At 36.3% G+C, this 23,456-nt stretch overlaps 1 protein-coding gene across 1 annotated transcript in view; it reads right to left on the bottom strand.

Annotated features, from left to right (window-relative positions):
* The window catches only part of FAM227B (family with sequence similarity 227 member B), a 276,474-nt gene that overhangs the window by 223,034 nt on the left and 29,984 nt on the right, over positions 1-23,456 (bottom strand). The window contains exons 3-7 of the mRNA XM_089907263.1: positions 22,170-22,401; positions 17,458-17,525; positions 12,795-12,830; positions 12,225-12,329; positions 7,847-7,945 (exon numbers count right to left, since the gene is read on the bottom strand). Of these exons, the coding sequence (XP_089763389.1) occupies positions 7,847-7,945; positions 12,225-12,329; positions 12,795-12,830; positions 17,458-17,525; positions 22,170-22,401 (540 nt within the window). The remainder of the gene's footprint in view (positions 1-7,846; positions 7,946-12,224; positions 12,330-12,794; positions 12,831-17,457; positions 17,526-22,169; positions 22,402-23,456) is intronic.

Genomic DNA, 23,456 nt, shown 5'->3' with positions numbered 1-23,456 from the left:
CTAGGAGGATGCGGAATTCGCATCTCCACACAACTAGGGCACCTACCAGGCACCGGTGGGGGACCACGGACACCTAAGGGGACAGGAGGAACCCCCAGCGACCAGGTAGGACGTGGGGCGTGGGGGGAGTGAAGGGGGAGGAGAAGTGGAGGCAGGATGGGACTGGCGCCCCTGCAGGGCAGCTGGGGAAGGGGAAGGGATCTCACGCCTGAAGGGGTAAATTGGGGGACCATTGGGAGGGTAGGGGATCAAAAGGGAGCATGGCCAGGATTCCCCTGCCCACTAGGGCCCCTGGGAGCCTGCTGAGATCCCAGCCCTGATCCTCTGCACACGGAGGCCCCCTCCAGCCGTGCATGGGTCCTGAGGGAGTGGGAGGGAGGGAAGGGGGAGCAAAAGTAAATGCCGGACCTCCAGCACCAGCACCCCTGAGGGGTGGCTGGGGGAGGAGGAGTTCATACACCCAGCAGAACTCACCCACGGTTAGGGGTCCAGCGGGGACAGGGGAGACCCTGGGGGAGACAGTGGTGGTGGCGTGCAGAGGAATGGAAGGGAATGTGGCCAGCACTTTCCCTGTCTACTTAGGCACCAGGGAGCCTGATGGGCTCCTGGGCCTAATCCTCTGCCCTCGGAGTCTCCCTCCTGCAGTGCAGAGCCCAGGCCCCGCCCCTACACCCCCACCCAAGGCCCTACCACTACACTTGGAGACTCCCTCCAATGCTGGGCCTAAACCCCACCCACACACCCTCACTCAGGGCCCTAACTCCAAACTCCAGAACTCCACACTCCAGAGGTCCTCCTTTCCATGTACTGCCTCTCCCCTTCTGTGTAGGTACTAAGCAGAGGCCCTGCCACACACTCAAAGGTCACCCCCCACCCACCTAAGTCCTGCCACACACAAAATCCCACCCCTGCTTAAGTTCCACCCCCACCTAAACACTGCCCCAATAGCCAAGGTTTTTTTTTTTTTCCTCTTTTAGATTGGGGTTCTGTTTTACCTTGTTGATTCACTTATATTTTTATTTTTCCTAATAAATCTTTTATTTTTCTAATTTTATTTTATTCTTTATACTCTGTTATTGTTCTCTCCTTTTGGCTTGTTCCCCCACTTTTTTTTTTCTGTTGTGGTTTTATTTTACCATGTTGCAGTTGTTTCAAATATATTTTTATTTTTCCTAATATATTTTGTTTATTCTTTGATATGTACTGCTCCTTTTGGTTTTTTTTTGCCATGCCATGCAGCTTGAAGGATTTTGGTTCCCAGCCCGGAGGTCAGGACCGACCTCCTGTGATGGGAGCTCTGAGTCCAAAAAGCTGGAATAACAGAGAACCTCAGATCCTAGGGAATATTAATTGTAGTGAGGCCTCCTGGAGGTGCTCATCTCAGCACCAAGACCTGGCTCTATCCAACTGCTTGCAAACTCCAGTGCTGGACGCCACAGGCCAAACAACCAGTAAGACAAGAATACAGCCCCACCCAACAGAAGAAAAAAAAAGGAAATGACAAAAAATTATCTTACAGACAAAGGAGCAAGGTAAAAACTTACAAGACCAAATAAATGAAGAGAAATAGGCAACCTATCTGAAAAAGAATTCAGAGTAATGATAAAGATGATCCAAAATGTCAGAAACAGAATGGAGAAAATACAAGAAACATTTAACAGGAACTAGGAGAACTAAAGAACAAACAAACAGTGATGAACAACATAATAATTGAAAAGAAACACACTCTAGAAGGAATCAATAGCAGAATAACTGAGGCAGAAGAACAGATAAGTGAGCTGGAAGATAAAATGGTGGAAATAACTGCCAGGGAGCAGAATAGAGAAAAAAGAATGAAAAGAACTGAGGACAGTCTCAGAGACTCCTGGGACAGCATTAAATGCAGCAACATTCAAATTATAGGGGTTCCAGAAGAAGCAGAGAAAAGAAAGGGTCTGAGAAAATATTTCAAGAGATTATATTTGAAAACTTCCCTAACATGGGAAAGGAAATACTCAATCAAGTACAGGAGGCACAGAGAGTCCCATACAGGATAAATCCAAGGAGAAACATGCCAGGACATGTTAATCAAACTATCAAAAATCAAATACAAAGAAAAATTATTAAAAGCAGCAAGGGAAAAACAACTAATAACATAAAAGGGAATCTGCATAAGGTTAACAGCTGATCTTTCATCAGAAATTCTGCAAGCCAGAAGGGAGTGGCAGGACATATTTAAAGGGATGAAAGGAAAAAACCTACAACCAAGATTACTCTACCCAGTAAAGATCTCAATCAGATTTGACAGAGAAATTAAAACCTTTACAGACAAGTAAAAGTTAAGAGAATTCAGCACCACCAAACCAGCTTTACAAGAAATGCTAAAGGAACTTCTGTAGGCAGGAAACACAAGAGAAGGAAAAGACCTACAATAACAAACCCAAAACAATTGGTAATAGGAACATACATATCAATAACTACCTTAAATGTAGATGGTTTAAATGCTCTAACCAAAAGACATAGACTGGCTGAATGGATACAAAAACAAGACCTCTATATTTGCTGTCTACAAGAGACCCACTTCAGACCTAGGGACACATACAGACTGAAAATGAAGGGATGGAAAAAGATATTCCATGCAAATGGAAATCAAAAGAAAGCTGGAGTAGAAATTCTCATATCAGACAAAATAGACTTTAAAATAAAGACTATTACAAGAGACAAAGAAACACACTACATAATGATCAAGGGATCGATCCACAAAGAAGACATAACAATTGTAAACATTTATGCACCCAACATAGGAGCACCTCAATACATAAGGCAAATGCTAACAGCCATAAAAGGGGAAATAGACAGTAACACAATCATAGTAGGGGACTTAAACAGCCCACTTTCACCAATGGACAGATCATCCAAAATGAAAATAAATAAGGAAACACAAGCTTTAAATGACATGTTAGACAAGACGGACTTAATTGATATTTATATGACATTCCATCCAAAAACAACAGAATACACTTTATTCTCAAGTGCTCATAGAACATTTTCCAGGATAGATCATATCTTGGGTCACAAATCAAGCCTTGGTAAATTCAAGAAAATTGAAATCGTATCAAGTATCTTTTCCGACCACAACGCCATGATACTAGATATCAATTACAGTAAAAAATCTGTAAAAAATACAAACACATGGAGGCTAAACAATGTGCTACTAAATAACCAAGAGATCACTGAAGAAATCAAAGACGAAACCAAAAAGTACCTAGAAACAAATGACAATGAAAACACGACAATCCAAAACCTACTGGTTGCAGCAAAAGCAGTTCTAAGAGGGAAGTTTATAGAAATACAATCCTACCTCAAGAAACAAGAAACATCTCTAATAAACAACCTAACCTTACACCTAAAACAATAGAGAAAGAACAAAAAACCCTGCAAAGTTAGTAGAAGGAAAGAAATCATAAAGATCAGATCAGAAATAAATGAAAAAGAAATGAAGGAAACAACAGCAAAGATCAATAAAACTAAAAGCTGGTTCTTTGAGAAGATAAACAAAATTGATAAACCATTAGCCAGACTCATCAAGAAAAAAGGGAGAAGACTCAAATCAACAGAATTAGAAATGAAAAAGGAGAAGTAACAACTGACACTGCGGAAATACAAAGGATCATGAGAGATTACTACAAGCAACTCTATGCCAGTAAAATGGACAACCTGGAAGAAATGGACAAATTCTTAGAAAAGTACAACCTTCTGAGACTGAACCAGGAAGAAACAGAATACATAAACGGACCAATCACAAGCACTGAAATTGAAACTGTGATTAAAAATCTTCCAACAAAAAGACAAGGACCAGATGGTTTCACAGGGTAATTCTAGCAAACGTTTAGAGAAGAGCTAACACCTATCCCTTCTCAAACTCTTCCAAAATATAGCAGAGGGAGGAACACTCCCAAACTCATTCTATGAGGCCACCATCACCCTGATACCAAAACCAGACAAAGATATCACAAAAAAAGAAGACTACAGGCCAATATCACTGATGAACACTGATGCAAAAATCCTCAACAAAATACTAGGAAACCGAATCCAAAAGCACATTAAAAGGATCATACACCATGATCAAGCAGGGTTTATCCCAGGAATGCAAGGATTCTTCAATATAGGCAAAACAATGAATGTGATACACCATATTAACAAATTGAAGGATTAAAAACCATATGATCATCTCAATAGATGAAGAAAGAGCTTTCAACAAAATTCAACACCCATTTCTAATACAAAAAAAAAAAAACACCCACAAAGTAGGCACAGAGGGAACCTACCTCAACATAATAAAGGCCATATATGACAAACCCACAGCCAACATCGTTCTCAACAGTGAAAAACTGAAACCATGTCCTCTAATATCAGGAACAAGACAAGGTTTCCCATTCTCACTGCTATTATTCAACATAGTTTTGGAAGTTTTAGCCAATCAGAGAAGAAAAAGAAATAAAAGGAATCCAAATCGTAAAAGAAGAAGTAAAACTGTCACTGTTTGCAGATGACATGATACTATAAATAGAGTATCCTAAAGATGCTACCAGGAAACTACTAGAGCTAATCAATGAATTTGGTAGAGTAGCTGGATACAAAATTAATGCACAGAAATCTCTTGCATTCCTACACTGAAAGAGAAATTAAGGAAACACTCCCATTTACCACTGCAACAAAAAGAATAAAATACCTAGGAATAAACCTAGCAAAGGAGACAAAAGACCTGTATCCAGAAAACTATAAGACACTGACAAAAGAAATTAAAGATGATACAAACAGATGGAGATATATACCATGTTCTTGGATTGGAAGAATCAACATTGTGAAAATAATGATACTACCCAAAGCATTCTACAGATTCAATGCAATCCCTTTCAAACTACCTGTGGCATTTGTCACAGAACTAGAAAAAAAAATTTCACAATTTGTATGGAAAAACAAAATACCCCAAATAGCCAAAGCAATCTTGACAAAGAAAAACAGAAGTGGAGGAATCAGGCCCCCTGACTTCAGACTATACTACAAAGCTACTGGCACAAATCAAGATAGTATGGTACTGGCACAAAAACAGAAATATAGATCAATGGAACAGGATAGAAAATCCAGGAATAAACCAGAAATAAAAATCCAGAAATAAACCCTTGCACATACCTTATCTTTGATAAAGGAGGCAGGATGATACAATGGAGAAAAGACAGCCTCTTCAATAAGTGGTGCTGGGAAAACTGGACAGCTACATGTTAAAGAATGAAATTAGAACACTCCCTAACACCATACACAAAAATGAGCTCAAAATGGATTAAAGACCTAAATGTAAGGTCAGACACTATAAAACTCTTAGAGGAAAACATAGGCAGAACACTCTATGACATCAATCACAGCAAGATCCTTTTGACCCACCTCCTAGAGAAATGGAAACAAAAACAAAAATAAACAAATGGGACCTAATGAAACTTCAAAGCTTTTGCACAGCAAAGGAAACCATAAACAAGACCAAAAGACAACCCTCAGAATGGAAAAAGATATTTGCAAATGAAGCAACTGACAAAGGATTAATCTCCAAAATATACAAGCAGCTCATACAACTCAATATCAAAAAAACCAAACAACCCAATCCAAAAATGGGCAGAAGACCTAAATAGACATTTCTCCAAAGAAGATATACAGATTGCCAACAAACACATGAAAGGATGCTCACCATCACTAATCATTAGTAAAATGAAAATCAAAACTAAAATGAGGTATCACCTCACACTGGTCAGAATGGCCTTCTTCAAAAAATCTACAAACAATAAATGTTGCAGAGGGTGTGGAGAAAAGGGAACCTTCTTGCACTGTTGGTGGGAATGTAGATTGATACAGCCACTATGGAGAACAGTATGGAGCTTCCTTAAAAGACTAAAACTAGAACTACCATACGACCCAGCAATCCTACTACTGGGCATATACCCTGAGAAAACTGTAATTCAAAAAGAGTCATGTACCACAATGTTCATTGCAGCACTATTTACTATAACCTGGACGTGGAAGCAACCTAAGTGTCTGTCGACAGATGAATGGATAAAGAAGATGTGGCACATATATACAATGGAATATTAGTCAGCCATAAAAAGAAACGAAATTGAGTTATTTGTAGTGAGGTGGATGGACCTAGAGTCTGTCATACAGAGTGAAGTAAGTCAGAAAACCAAATACCATATGCTAACACATATATACGGAATCTAAAAAAAAAATGGTTCTGATGAACCTAGGGGTAGGAAAGGAATAAAGACACAGACGTAGAGAATGGACTTGAGGACGTGGAGAGGGGGAAGAGTAAGCTGGGACAAAGTGAGAGAGTACCATTGACACATATACACTACCAACTGTAAAATAGCTAGTGGGAAGCAGCTGCATAGCACAGGGAGATCAGCTCAGGGCTCTGTGACGACCTAGAGGTGTGGAATATGGAGGGTGGTAGGGAGACGCAAGAGGGAGGGGATATAGGGATATATGTATGCATATATCTGATTCACTTTGTTATACTGCAGTAACTAACACAACATTGCAAAGTAATTATACTCCAATAAAGATGTCAAAAACATTATTACTTAATAACTGCATTTTAATTTTAGGAAGCCAGTAGTTTCTAGAGAATAGCTTGCTTAAAGATAAAAAGATTTCTAATCCTTGTTTATTCTAAGGATAATCCTATATATGTAGTGGGTCATTAATATCTTCGGGTCAAATCTGTTTCTTCAAAATAATATTATATGGCTTGACAAAGTTACTAGAAACATTGCTAGATTATGTTTCCTTCAAAAACTTGCTATACATAATCCTAACAGATTTAAGTGGGAAAGTAATGTTTCTTCTCATGTTCTATCATGGAAAAACATAAACTTGGGATTCAGATCTAGAGAAAGAAATTTAAGGTAATAAAACTCTGATTGCAAAAATTTCCCTATGTAATTACCTTTGTAGAATGTATACACCACTTCCTATCCCTCATTCAACTCCTAACAATAATAGAAACATAGTACAGATAATCTTACCTAGAATTACATTAATTATTCTAACATGAAGCTCTATGTAAATGGCTTGTATGTAAACTTAGTAACACCCATTCCTTCATGGTATGAAAGAATCCATTAGCAGTTTTCTTTGGGTAATTTGAGGTGGGGAGGTGAAGAACTGAGCCTGTTATCAGGCTCCCCTGATGGGGTAGCACACCTTAACGCTTAGACTGTGATCCCCTGCGTTACCCTACTTTCCATCCTTCTAGATCCAGAGGCCACATGGCAGTCATTGGTATTCACCACTTTTTCCAGGTTCACGTATTCTCTAATGTAAGACTCGGGTACTGCTTATTTCCATTCTCTTATTGCTTCCCAGATACCCACGTCTTTCCCTTTTTAATCCTAAGCAGAGATTTTATCCTTCTGAATCAAGTGAGGACCCTCACCCCATCTGATATTGTAGAGTGTTTTCTAAGTGAAACCTCCCTCAATGTCACTGATTTGCAGTGGATATTCTGTTTCGCGTTCATCAGCACATTACAGTATTGAGTAAAGCTACAACTTTATTACTCACTACAGTGTTTGATTTCACTAATCTTTTTCTGATTAATAAAGACTCTGGATCTTTGAAATCCATATTAAGGTTTTAACTTCTCTGAAAGAACTCTAGATTTCAAACAGGATTTCTAACATGTGCAGAATACTAAAAAAACAAGCTCTGTGACAGGATCGGAAAACATTTTTTGTACCAGTGCTACCTCTACTGAAAAATTAATTATGCTGCAAATCAACTTTAAAAAAAAGAAGTTTAAAAAATATCACTATACCTTAAATTTATGGAGAAACCACCACCAAAAGGAATCATGCAAAAGAGCAACAGAGGCTTCTGAGAGGAAATGAGTCTTCCAGATTTTAAAAATTTTTCCCTATGGAAAAAAGACACATGGAGATCAAATTAATAATATTATAAGACATGTTACTGTAAATAGGCTTTATAAAGAGTGTGTATTTAATAGTTATAAACTACCACTGCTTAATAGAAATTTAATGTGAGCCATATATATATTTTCTAATAGACACTTTAAAAAAGTAAAAGTAAAAGGTGAAATTTTAGTGACATTTTGTTTAACCAAATGTATTTAAAATATATTTTGATACATAATTGTTATTAAATGATTAATGAAATATTTTACATTCTTTTGGGTACTGGGTCTTTGAAACATAGTGTATATTTTATACTTATAGCACATCTCAATTTGAACATAAATTTTCATCATAAATACTAGATCGTAATTAGATTTTGTAAACTATATGGTTGTAATTTTGTTTCAACCATAATTGAAAGTTGTTCAATAACTGAATCAAGTATTAATTTTAAAATTTATATATAATTAAAATAAATAAAATTTAAAAATTCAGCTGATCACAGACATAGAAAACAAACTATGGTTACCAAAGGGGAAAGTAGGGGAGAGGGATAAATTACGAGTTTGGGATTAACAGATACACTCTACTATATGTAGAATAGATAAACAACAAGGTCCTACTGTATAGCATAGGGAACTATATTCAATATGCTGTAATAACCTATAATGGAAAAGAACCTTAAAAAGAACATATATACATATGTATGTATAACTGAATCACTTTGCTATACATCAGAAACTAACACAACACTGTAAAACAACCATACTTCAATTAAAAAAAAAATTCAGCTGAGTCACACCAGGCATGTTTCATATTCTCAATAATCACGTTTGATTAGTAGTCACTGAAATGACAGTGTAGGCTAGAACAGGAATAGCAAAACTCCAAGACACATGTTAACAATTTCCCTTTTATGCTGAAGACAGGTATCAGCAATCATGGGATTGTAACCCAATGGGCCCCATCATAAGTCTAGACCCTAAAGATAGCGTTCACTCTAAGCAATTCATCAAAATTGGCACATAAAGTTAATTCACCATGACTACTAGAGACTATAAGTCTTGGTTTAAATAGGTACCTTCAATAGTCATTTTATTTTATTCACTAAAAGTTTGTAATGCCAGACTCAGTAGAGTTCAAGAATTCTTTTAATGAAATCCATAGGTATGAATTTCTGTTCCTCAAGTACAAGTCTACAAAAAGGATACCGTGCAAACGTTTATACCAAGGAGGTTATTTATCATGCATACTGTGGGAGCACTTCTCCTTCATAGGCCACTAAGTATAGTATATACATTGGTAACAGCTTCAACTTATTTAGCACGTCTTTTTTTTAACATCTTTATTGGGGTATAATTGCTTTAGAATGGTGTGCTAATTTCTGCTTTATAACAAAGTGAATCAGTTATACATATACATATGTTCCCATATCTCTTCCCTCTTGCGTCTCCCTCCCTCCCACCCTCCCTATCCCACCCCTCTAGGTGGTCACAAACCACCGAGCTGATCTCCCTGTGCTATGCGGCTGCTTCCCACTAGCTATCTATTTTACATTTGGTAGTGTATATATGCCCATGCCACTCTCTCACTTTGTCACAGCTTACCCTTCCCCCTTCTTAATTACAAAAACATATGAGAAGTACATAAAGAAAAAAGCAGAAAATTAAAATACAGGAGAAAATCTGAATATTTTTTGTTGAAATTATTTGCAAATTTCAAGCAAACATGCTTTTTAGTGTAAACTAACTGCATGATTGCTTCTATTCTAAGCTTTGGTTATGTTTAGTATCACTAACTTTCTTTTTCAGGAAAATTCCAGATTCTTTAAAATATATCAATATTTAGTCAAAACAACCAAAAACAGAAATCATCCAAAAAACCCCAAACCCGACTTAAAAAGTTAAATGGTACTTTCCTCCATCACCCTCTACCCTCTTGTGATACTTTTTTGATTCAAATAAATGTAAACATACCTTAAAACCTATACATTATCTGACTTGGAATTTATTCTCCTAATATAGATTCTAGGTTGGATAAAACTACTTCTAATGATCTCTTGATTTCTGTTTGTGTATATCTGTATCTTTGTGGCTCAGCTTTCTCAAAATATAGGCCGCTTTTCACTCAATTCAATAAAATTTTTACTGAGCATCATCTGTAGCCAAGGGTCCGTTCTGGGTGGTAAAGGGGATAATTTATACTTTATCAAGAAACTTAATCTATGACTGCATGTTCAGGAATGTATTTGGATGGGGTTACATGAATCCAGTCAATTCCATGGATTCCCTCACCTTCAAGCATGTAACAGTAACCCTTTAACCTTCTTTTTCCAAGTTTCAGATGTTATAATAAGCATTTCTATGAAATAACCTTCCCTCTGATATTATTTTCCTATGCTTATTTTCTCTTCACTTTAATGTCATCATCTATCTCAATGCCATTGCATTGTGCATGATCTAGCAAGCCAATTTAAATTCTTTACTGAAATCAGGGAGGGGTATTAACAAATAAAACACTGGTTATCTATACCTAGATATACCACTAGTACACAAACTCAAAATATCCTACACCCAGCTGCTTGTCATATCCTGTGCACCCCTTCCCCCAAACCCATACCTACTTACACTCCTCACTTTCCTACTTCTTTCAAAAATGCCAGCGTCCTCCAAGTTAACCATATGAAATGTTTATCATAGCTGTACTTCTGTGCCTTGTTTATGTGACTGTGATGTACATGCATCCATAGTTAAAATACAGTCCCATTTTAGAACACAGAATGTGAGTTTAAAAGATTATATTGTCTAGAACATTTATAAGATGATTTTAACAATAATTTGTATTAATTTCTTTTTACAATAAAACCTTTTCCCTGAGGAAACTTTGGAAAATATAGTCAGAGAAAGTCACAAATAAGCTCATGATCCAGGCATAACAATTACCATCTATTGTTTTTCTCAAAAAAAAAATTGTATCAGGTGATCAAGACGGCAAACTAAGCCTTCCCTCTCACCCGAATCCCATAAAACATAAAAGAGAATTGAAAAGCATCTGTATTAGCATGGAAAATAAGAGAGTGTCATTACTGAATCATTTTAGGTGGAGTTTTCAACTGAGATGCTCTGTGGTTCCCTAACTGAGGGGCAAACAGGAGACCCAAGTCAGGTTAATCAGATTATTTCTTGGAATACTGTGTCTTGAAGATGGAACACTAAAGTGATACACTCTCGAGTTTCACCTTGAAGAGAGGAAAAAATGGGCAGAAAATAATGGCTGGAGTTGATTCATCCAAATTTAATGGTTGATTATACTCCTTCTGAAGGACTATAGAATACTATAGCAGGAGAGAAAACAGGGATTTTGTGTTGAGAAAGAAAGAGCCACAAGGAGGCTGGGGGTGAGGGATGGGAAGAGGGCCTACTAGGGGCCAAGTCCATCTTAGAGAATTGTCTTGAGAGGAATCTGCCTGGAAGTACAAGGAGCACTGTTCAAGTCCCCAGGAAACAGAAACCTTTTCAGGTGACCGCTTAATATTTAAGTGGGTGGGAAATCAATACCAGTAACCACTCAGCCCTCGTCCTATCCCTGGCAATCGGTGTCCAATGATCTAGTTACCTTCCTATGCCTGCAGTTTTTCATCAATTGGCTACTCTGTAGGGATATTTCTTAAAAATTCCCCAGACACTTGGAGGTTCAAAAGGTAGGGTGTGGGGAAGGGCTCTCATAAATTATTTTGGGATCAAAATGAGCAGGCTAACATATCCTGAGCTATAGAGCAGGAAGAGGGGGAGTGAAACACCTGTTACAGTCACATGTCAAGCCAATGCACACTGGCAACCTCAGACTCCTGAGGCAGTAACACAGAATCTAATACATTCTCTTCTGGAGATTAGGATGTTAAAAATGACACTGGTTGGGGCTTCCCTGGTGGCGCAGTGGTTGAGAGTCCGCCTGCCGATGCAGGGGACACGAGTTCGTGCCCCAGTCCGGGAGGATCCCACATGCCGCGGAGCGGCACGGGCTCGTGAGCCATGGCCGCTGAGCCTGCGCGTCCGGAGCCTGTGCTCCGCAATGGGAGAGGCCACAACAGTGAGAGACCCGCGTACCGCAAAAAAAAAAAAAAAAAAAAAAAGTCACTGGTCTTTCCTGCCAGACTTAATGCCCCAAAGAATTAAATCTTGCTTAACACCTAATCTGTCATAGCTTTAAATTAAGGTCTAATTCATTAAATCATATTCTCAAAATATATCACACAATAATAATAAAATAATGTTTACATACATCAAAGTTATGGGCTTTTAAAATAAAAAGATAAATTCGTTCAGCATTCAAATGTCTGGGTAGTTGAGTAAGCTCATTTGTTCTGAATCCTGGGAAGTTGCAACCCTAGAAAGAGGGAAATACCACAGAACAGGAATTACTTCATTCTTTTCAGTATAGTAGTCTCATATGTCTACAGAAGACAGATATTTAACTATCATTCATTAACATAATTATTTTACATACTTTTACTAAAATTAAGTAAAATATATTTATCCCACCTAAGAAAAATCTTCATATTATCTGTTTCTATGAAATTAAGAGCACTGACATATTCATATGCCAAATCTAAAAGTAAAAACAATTACTTCAGAACTAATTTTGACATAGCTCAAATTACCAAGAATTTTAGCTACACTACATATAAAGAAATGGACTAGGCAGAAAAAGAACGCTTCTGTATTTGTTTCCAACTTTCTCTCCTGGGGCCCCTATCTAAATTTATAGCTTTATCTATCTTATTGTAAACATTCTTTTAGATCCACATAATACTTTTGATATATAATCTCATAAAACAGAAATTGTAAATACCTCTATATCCTTCTTTGTCTCCATGTCATCTGAAAGCTGGAAAACATTTCAAATAAAATCTTTAAAATTCTAAATTTAAGAATTTTTATACTTTGTAACTTTGTTCAGTTAACGTGTGTATGTGTATGCATCTCTTAGTGAGGCCTAGAATGCTGTTGCTGTATTAGATGCTGGGAATGCAAAGATATTCCTTGCCCTCAAGTTAGTCAAGAGGGCAAGAGAGGAATCAGATACGTATACAAAACACAAAGAGATAAGGGCTATGATAGAAATATAAACAAACTACTTATTGCAGTTTGGGTCCACTGGGAAACAGACTGTGAGGTGGAACTTAGTGTTCAGAATGTTTATTGAGAGTGCCTTTGGGATTAATATCTATGGAAGGCAAGAGGAGAGGGAAGATTGAGAAGTCAGCTATGATGCAAGTCTAACAGCCCTGACCCTAAGCAGAGCTTGTGAACTCTGTGAAAGTTCCCAGGTCCTTGTGAAAGGACCCATAGTAGTTGTTCTGCACTGGGTTGAAACTGCCAGGCCTTTCTGTTTCCGACTTGATTAGTCATTGTATGTGAGTGGCTCCTGGATGGTCGTTTACTTGGGAGAGGCAATCCCTGAAGGGGCTGCAGCTGAAGGGTGTCCCCTAACAGCACTCTTAGCAGTCGGGGCAATGGGTCCTTCCATGAAGGGGAATCTGGGAGGCACATCTTTGTGTCCACCACACTACTTTACACAGAGAATAAGAAGCCTTCTGTATAAATTAGTTTTTGATCATCTAGACATGTTAATATATTGTTTATTATTTTCCATATACCCATTTCCTCCCCAAATACATAAGCTTACAGGCAAATTTTATACACATACACACATAACATATATTATTTAAGAGAAGACATAGGAAACCAATTTGAAAGGATGATTACAGATTGCTAAATGAAAGAGGATCACATTATTGGCATTTTTTAAAAATGTGCAAAGGAATAAAAAAGAGAAGGAAAGTGAGATCAATTATGAGAAAGAAGGCTATGTGCTTGACAGGTACAGATATAATTGGTCATTAAAGACGGTGTCAGATTTAGAAAGATGTTAATGTTAATCTCAAAGTCCTGGCTTTATTTTGTAGGAAGCAAAGAAACACTTTTCAAGGAACAGAGTAATAGTAACACAGAACTAGTTCTTGGTCATACAACCTGGAAAAGATACCGCAAAAATATAAATAATTCATATTAAAATCCTGGATTTCCCTGGTGGCACAGTGGTTAAGAATCTGCCTGCCAATGCAGGTGACACAGGTTCAAGCCCTGGTCTGGGAAGATTCCACATGCCACGGAGCAACTAAGCCCGTGCGCCACAACTACTGAGCCTGCACTCTAGAGCCCGCAAGCCACAACTACTGAAGCCTGCATGCCTAGAGCCCACACTCCACAACAAGAGAAGCCACCGCAATGAGAAGCCTGTGCATTGCAATGAAGAGTAGCCCCTACTCGCCGCAACAAGAGAAAAGCCCATGTGCAGCAACGAAGACCCAATGCAGCCAAAAAACATATTTAATAAAAATTATTATTAAAATTTTGTTAGTGTAATTCATCTAAAGGTCATTTCAATAGATCCTGGAAAGTTATTTGATAAAATTCATTAGAATTTTTGAAATTCTTTTGAAAATTAATACAGAAATCACAATGAATAATGTAACTACCAGTGTTCCCATGTTCCCACAACCTAGAATGGATTACTGTTATTTTAGTATTTGCTTAAGACTATTTAAGATAAAATATGAAGTTTACATATAATAAAATATAAAATTAGATCCCTTTTTACCATGATCTCTAGTTCAAACCATGTGTTCCCCTTCCTTGAGATAGTCACTATCATTTGTTTGGTTTGCACCCCTTCAATTCCATTAAAATACTTTTACATATATGTGTATATATATAGAAAGAATATACAGACTTTTGGTATGTTTTTAAAATTTAAAGGAATGATATTAACTGTACATATTACTTGGTAACTTGCTTTTTTTCACTGAATGTCATGTTTTGACAATCTACACAAGTTGGTATTTATGGACCTGTTAACTTCCAGACAGCTTTTCTACCAACGTACCTATTCCCTCTGCAAAATATAAATAAAATCAATAAAAGTTCACAAGCAACTTTGCCAAACATCAAGAACAAATGATATCCCTATATTCAACAAAGTATCTATAGACTAAAGAGATGAAGCTAAGTAACTAATTTTCTGAAGTTTGTATAATTTTTATACCAAAACCAAAAAAGATAATAACTTATCAAACATAGATGTAAAATCCAAAAAGCAAACCAAATCCAGTAACACATTAAAAATATATCCTAATATAAGGATGGTTCAACTTCTGAAAAGTTGTTAATGTAATCTGCCACATTCACACATGAAAGGCTTAAAATACCTTTTGCTATCATCACAGTGGATTATTTTCCTCTCCATTTCAAACCATGAAGATGTTTTTAGTTTTTGTGCACAGCGATATCTATATTCAAATCTAATATTTAATCTACATCTATACCCACATAAACTTGGAGTAAATTTCTTTAATCTGAAAAAAGTTATCTAAACATTTAAAGTTGTACCTAATAGCAAAGTACTAGCATTCTTTCTGAGTCAGTTAGACAAGATGAGAAACTGGTAACATTGTTGAGTAATATACCTATACCAATAATAATTTCCTATATACCAACAATAACCCATTTAATTACATAATGGAAAACTAATCTCATGGACATTAGTAATAAAAATTTAAGATACCTAGGAATACATTTAACAGGGAATGTGTAGAACTTATATGAAGAAAATCACACTTTTTTACGTGACTATATGTGGAATATAAAAACAAAAAACAAAAGCAAAAACAAACCAAAAAAATGAACAAACCAAACCAAACGAAAAACTAACACATATAAAGAGAATAGAGTAGTGGTTACCAGAGGGGAAGGGGTAGTGGGGAGGGCTAAATGAGTAAAGGAGATCAAACATGTGGTGACAGGCAGAATCTGTATTTTGGTGGTGAGCATGCTGTAGGGTATACAGAAGTAGAAATATAATGTTGTACACATGAAACTTACATAATGCTATAAACCAATGTTACCTCAATAAAAAAATAAATTTAAAAAAAAGCACACAAATCTACTGATAGACCTAAAATAACATCCTTATGCTTTACTTCCTTACACAAAAATAAACACTGGAGTTAAACACAAAAAAATAAATCTGTGAGAACAATATAAGAGAACACAGGTGAATATATGTATGATCTTGTAATGAAGAAAGCTTTCTTAATATTATGGCACTAAAGGCATAAGATTTCAATAAAAAATTACAGATTCATGAAAATATAAAATTCTATACAGGGAAAAAATACTTTTGGGTTAAAAGGCAACTAAGAAAGTAATATAAGTATGTATAACATATGTTACTGAGAAGGGTTAATAGTTTTAAAGCATAAACAGCTCTTAGAAATAGAAGAACAGCTAAAAAATGCCCGAAGTTCATAAATAGGCAATTCATAATAATAGAAACACAAAAGCTAATAAAAAACTAAAAAATCAACTTCATTAGTGAAATGTATGCAACTGATAACATTTATGCCTATCAATTTGCAAACATTAAAAAATACAATATTAAATATTGACAAGGGGATGGGTAAGGGATCAATCACAAACTCTGTTGTTACAAATACAAACTGGTGCCACCTTTCTAGAAAACATTTTGGCAGTATGTATCAAAACACTTAGCTTTTCACATTTTTCCCATGTGGTTCCACTTCTGAAATTTATATTAAGAAAATACTCATGCATAAGCACAATTTTTAGCTCTGTTCACAGAACCTTAGTAAATAATAATGAATAATGAAAACTAACCTAAACGTCCAACAAAAGGGCTATTGCATTAGTTTATTTTTGAAATGATGTAGAATGATATTTAATGATGAAAATTCCATAAAACATTTAATGAATTAGAAATAGTTTAATTTGAATTTTCTAAAAAATTTTTAAAGAACAATGAAAATGACAATAGTGAGATATATGTAATTTATTTATAAATGATAAAATTAAGATGCTTGCCTTTTTAGTGCTTATCTCTTTTAATTTTCTAAAATGACTACCTTAGTCATAATCAGGAAAAAAACATAAAAAGTAATTTTGAAATTCAAAAAACATTTAAGGAGGTGGATGGATGAGTGGTAGCACTTAAAGTCTTTACAGCTTTAATTTTAGAATGTATTTTTGAAAAGGACTAAGTTTCTCAAAGTAATTCAAAATATAATTCTAATCAAACTCTCAAAGAGATTTTAAAAAAAATTAACAAAGTAATTCTACAGGCAGTAAAAATAACTGTTATTTTTTTCCTAAAGGAAAATGACTGATATAGGACCTGTATCCCTAAGATGTTATAAATTTTTAAATAACCAGAGGATGAAATATAAGTCTTCAAATAACTTGTAGTGATGTGAAAATGCCAACACTCATATTGTATGTGCAAAGAAAAATATGAGTCCAAATATTTTAAAAACAGGGATAGATGATAAAAGGCTAAAAGGAAATTTTTTAATGTTACTAGTACTTATCTATGAAATTATAGTGATATTTTCTGTGAAAATATAATTTTTTAAGGAAGGTGAAAACAAATACAATACCATTATCTTCTTTTCCTTATGGTAATTCCTTAGAAATGCCTTATATTGTTCCAATTTTCCATGAGAACCTTTAAAAAAATGAGAATTCACAACATATAAATATATAAATAGCCTTTAAAATTGAGAAAAATGTAAATACTTTAAGTAGATTATATATAAAACCATTCAATGAGATCATCTAGCTATTTTGACAAGCATAATAGACACACACAGTCTTAGTTGAATCAGTCTTAGTTGAATAATTATATCTCCTGTTTCCTTTTGCTATTTAGAAATGTCATGCTCCAACTAATATATCTTTAGTACTTATTCCTATATCCAAAGTTTTACCTTAATCCCTTGCTACTGAACAAGCCCATGTTTTTCAAACAGCTCAGCCACTTACATTTGGTTGTTTCACTGTCACCTTATATTCAATACAGTACAGTACTTTGGACTATGGCCCGGTGAAAGACTATGGGGGGCTTTGAAGTCAGATAACCTAGGCTTAAATATCAGAGTCCAAGCTCTGATATTTACACATAGAGGACAATGAATATACAGAAAATTATTTTTTAAAAGCATACACATGTGCTCTCTCTCTCCCTATATGTTTATACAGTCACACACAACTACATATATGTAGCTTGTATAATTTCAAAAATATTTTTTAAAATTAAAATAATTAAAAATTCAATAAGGGACTTCCCTCGTGGCACAGTGCTTGAGAATCTGCCTGCCAATGCAGGGGACATAGTTTGGAGCCCTGGTCCAGGAGGATCCCACATGCTGCAGAGCAGCTAAGCCCATGTGGCACAACTTCTGAGCTTGCACTCTGGAGCCTAAAAGCCACAACTACTGAGCCTGCAGGCCACAATTACTGAAGCCTGCACACCTAGAGCCCATGTTCCGCAACAAGAGAAGCCACTGCGATGCAACAAAGAGTAGCCCCCGCTCGCCACAACTAGAGAAAGCTCACACACAGCAACGAAGACCCAACGCAGTCAAAAAAAAAAAAATTCAATAAGAAAATTGTAACAGTAGTGAATTTAACAGTATTGTATTTAAACACATTCTCAGATTTTGAAAACTCAAGGTCCAAAAAAGGATATTAAATAGCTAAATAATATAACTATTATATTTATTTAATACACAGAAAATACTTTATAAGTACAACCAATATCATTCTTAAGACATATATGAGGAGCAAAGCTTCTTCATCTAGGCAGCACAAGTGCTTCCTGCAGTGGCCAGCTTAATCCAGTTTTCAGTCTTTCCAACTCAAAGAACCAACCCCACTGTGCACCTCAGAGATGCCACAGGAGCCAAGAGCACCCTCTCATCACAGGCGAATTCTATCAAACATTTAGAGAAAAGCTAACACCTATCCTTCTCAAACTCTTCTAAAATATAGCAGAGGGAGGAACATTCCCAAACTCATTCTATCTGGTGGCCATCACCACGAGTCCAAAACCAGAGAAAGATATCGAGTCCAAAACCAGAGAACGATATCACACGAGTCCAAAACCAGAGAAAGATATCACAAAAAAAGAAAACTACAGGCCGATATCACTGATGAATATAGATGCAAAAATCCTCAACAAAATACTAGCCAACAGAATCCAACAGCACATTAAAAGGATCATACACCACGATCAAGTGGGCTTTACCCCAGGAATGCAAGGATTCTTCAATATACTCAAATCAATCAATGTGATACACCAGATTAACAAAACGAAGGATAAAAACCATATGATCATCAGAATAGATGCAGAAAATGCTTTTAAAAAAATTCAGCACCCATTTATGATTAAAAAAAACAAACCCTGAACAAAGTAGTCATAGAGGGAACCTACCTCAACATAATAAAGGCCATATACAACAAACCCACAGCCAACATCATTTTCAATGGTGAAAAACCAAAACCATTTCCATTAAGATCAGGAACAAGACAAGGCTGACCACTCCCACTGCTATTATTCAACATAGTTTTGGAAGTTTTAGCCAATCAGAGAAGAAAAAGAAATAAAAGGAATCCAAATCGTAAAAGAAGAAGTAAAACTGTCACTGTTTGCAGATGACATGATACTATACATAGAGAATCCTAAAGAGGCTACCAGAAAACTACTAGAGCTAATCAACGAATTTGGTAAAGTAGCAGGATACAGAATTAATGCACAGAAATCTCTTGCATTCCTATACACTAATGATGAAAAATCTGAAAGAGAAATTAAGGAAACACTTCCATTTACCACTGCAACAAAAAGAATATAATACCTAGGAATAAACCTACCTATGGAGACAAAAGATCTGTATGCAGGAAACTATAAGACACTGATGAGAGAAACTAAAGATGATACAAACAGATGGAGAGATATACCATGTTCTTGGATTGGAAGAATCAACATTGTGAGAATGACTCTACTACCCAAAGCAATCTACAGATTCAATGCAATCCCTATCAAGCTACCACTGGCATTTTTCACAGAACTAGAGCAAAAAATTTCACAATTTGTATGGAAACACAAAAGACCCAAAATAGCCAAAGCAACCTTGAGAATGAAAAATGGAGCTGGAGGAATCGGGCTCCCTGGCTTCAGACTATACTACAAAGCTATAGTAATCAAGACAGTATGGTAGTGGCACAAAAGCAGAAATATAGATCAATGGAACAGGATAGAAAGCCTAGCGATAAGGTGACCATATGTACGTGGGTTTATCTTTGATAAAGGAGGCAAGAATATACAATGGACAAAAGACAGCCTCTTCATTAAGTGGTGCTTTGAAAATGGGACAGCTACATGTAAAAGAATGAAATTAGAACACTTCCTAACACCACATACAAAAATAAACTCAAAATGGATTAAAGACCTAAATGTAAGGCCAGACACTACAAAACTCTTAGAGGAAAACATAGGCACAACACTCGATGACATATATCACAGCAAGATCCTTCTTGACCCACCTCCTAGAGAAATGGAAATAAAAACAAAAATAAACAAATGGGACCTAATGAAACTTAAAAGATTTTGCACAGCAAAGGAAACCATAAACAAGACCAAAAGACAACCCTCAGAATGGGAGAAAATATTTGCAAACGAAGCAACTGACAAAGGATTAATCTCCAAAATATACAAACAGCTCATGCAGCTCAATAACAGAAAAACAAGCAACCCAATCCAAAAATGGGCAGAAGACCTAAACAGACATTTCTCCAGAGAAGATATACAGATTGCCAACAAACACATGAAAGAATGCTCAACATCACTAATCATTAGAGAAATGATTACCTCACACTGGTCAGAATGGCCATCATCAAAAAATCTACAAACAATAAATGCTGGAGAGGGTATGGAGAAATGGGAACCCTCTTGCACTGTTGGTGGGAATGTAAATTGATACAGTCACTATGGACAACAGTATGGAGCTTCCTTAAAAAACTAAAAACAGAACTACCATATGACCCAGCAATCTCACTACTATGCATATACCCTGAGAAAACCATAATTCGAAAAGAGACATGTACCACAATGTTCACTGCAGCTCTATTTACAATAGCCAGGACATGGAAGCAACCTAAGTATCCATCGACAGATGAATGGATAAAGAAGATGTGGCACATATATACAATGGAATATTACTCAGCCATAAAAAGAAACAAAATTGAGTTATTTGTAGTGAGGCAGATGGACCTAGAGGCTGTCATACAGAGTGAAGTAAGTCAGAAAGGGAAAAGCAAATACAGTATGCTGACACATATATATGGACTCTAAAAAAAAAGAAAAAAAATGGCTCTGATGAACCTATGGGCAGGACAGGAATAAAGAAGCAGATGTAGAGGCTGGAGTTGAGGATACAGGGAGGGGGAAGAGTAAGCTGGGACGAGGTGAGAGTGTTGCATGGACTTATATACACTGCCAAATGTAAAACAGATAGCTAGTGGGAAGCAGCTGCATGGTACAGGGAGATCAGCTCGGTGCTTTGGGACCACCTAGAGGGGTGGGAGGGAGGTGCCCGAGGGAGGGTATATGAGGATATACATATGCACATAGCTGATTCACTTTGTTTTACAGCAGAAACCAACACAACGTTGTTAAGCAATAATACCCCAATAAAGATTAAAAAAAAAAAGACATATATTACAAGTTTGCCCGTTAAATAACCAAAAGATAAGAATCACCATTAGTATCTAAAACTATTGTGAAAGTGTTAAAAAACACAACTAGGTAAAGGTTATATAAATACTGAAAAGTAGTAAAAATTATCATTACTTACAGATACGCTTTTCACTCAGTCTGCAGTTATCCAATAGTGAATGCTAGGTACTTCCCACAGATTAACTTAGCTCATATAGTTTAAGTCTCACTCCTTTTACTTTGGGTTGTAGGTCTAACTGTTTTTAATCTCCTGACTCTTGCTGACTTGCTTGTCTCTGGTAACAATATTCGTTGATGCAACCCTGTTTTCCTGATATTTGGTTACTTCTGCTCCAGCTCAAAGGTCAGAACTGTTTTAGGCTTTATCCTAGCAACACTTTCTTTGAATCCAAATGTTCATTTTCAACTAAAAATCCAAATTGGACCATTTTGAAAGGAAGAGGTTTCAAAATAGAATAAATTTATGTTTTGATATTTTATATCTTAGGATTTCATTCTTTATGAGAATACACACACACAGTGATAGACACACACACAAGTGACAATTACTTTACGCATATAAAAAATAAGGTTTACTTGTCCTGGAAGTTATTCTGTTCCACTCAAATATTCCAGAGACATGGTTTTTCAGAAGAATTGAACACTCTGCTAATCTTGACTCCATGGCCATGGCCGCATCATGTACTTGCGGGACATTTCCCCATAGATGTGTATAAATTGAAGTAAATGAACTATCTTCTTTTATTTTCTTCAGAGTACATAACAATTTATCATTATCCCCAAAATGGATTTCCTTTGGCCAGTGATCCTGCAAAAAATGTGAGACAATACAACTTAAATCATTTTTTAAAATGAATTTAAATAGAAGAGTTCAAAAATCAATGAGCTGAAATTCAGGCTTTATTCTATAGCATCATTTTTTATTAAATGCATTTTTTTAATTTGTGGGAAAAAACATAAACTTTAGAAGTTTCAGATGCTTTATAAAACCCTTTTTTATCATTTGAAAGTAAGTTGCTTACTTGACTGATGACCCCATCATCCTTGAATACTTTAGCATTTATTTTCTAAAAACAAACCATCAGAATAAGGAAATTGGCATTGTTACATTGTTCCTATCTAATTCTCTGAGTTTACTCAAGTTTCATCAACTAAATCAATAATGCTCTTTATAGCAAAAGGCTCTAGTTCAGTATCACACATTGTGTTTAAGCATCATATGTCTTTAGTCCCTTCAGTCTACAACAGTTCCTCAGTCTATGTAATTAAAACCACAAGTTCATACTGATAACTCTAATTCCAGTTTCAAACATTCTAGTTTTCTCTTTCCATATTATAATTAACATCTCCAACAGTGAAAACCCTAGCTGCCATTATCTTAAATATATGTACTTATTTGATCCATCTTTTCAGGTAGCCAATCTCTCCTATCCATTGCCAGACTCTTCACTATGTGGATGCCCCTCTCATCCTGCTTAGGCTCTGACTTCTCATACCAGGCCATAGCCTACCTCCACATTTCCTGAACTACCTCCCCACCCAAGGCCACATGTGAATACCATCCTCACCCCCTTGGACCCCAGCACCTGTGGTAGCACATGGATACCTTCCCCCATGGTGGCTGAGTTCAGAAAGGCTGCTCTGGGTGACCACAGAACATTCCCCTCCCCCGCCAATGTGGATGCTGCCTTGTTTTGGCCGCCAAATGGCCTTAGGAGTACATTGTTCAGGAAGGGAAGGAGAACAAGGAAAGGGAAGAAAAAAAAGGGAAATGAAGGGAAGGAAAGAGGAATCACAACATTAATATTTGCAAATCTAAGTTTATCTTTTAATAAAGTTGTTTAATGCCAAAACAAAGAAATA

The sequence above is a fragment of the Delphinapterus leucas genome, chromosome 2, assembly GCF_059928025.1.
Source record: "Delphinapterus leucas isolate spDelLeu-1000000601 "Yukka" chromosome 2, BTC_Dleu_Yukka2, whole genome shotgun sequence".
Classification (NCBI taxonomy): domain Eukaryota; kingdom Metazoa; phylum Chordata; class Mammalia; order Artiodactyla; family Monodontidae; genus Delphinapterus; species Delphinapterus leucas.
Note: the sequence above shows the minus strand (reverse complement) of the source record. Positions and strands in the feature narration are given on the sequence as shown.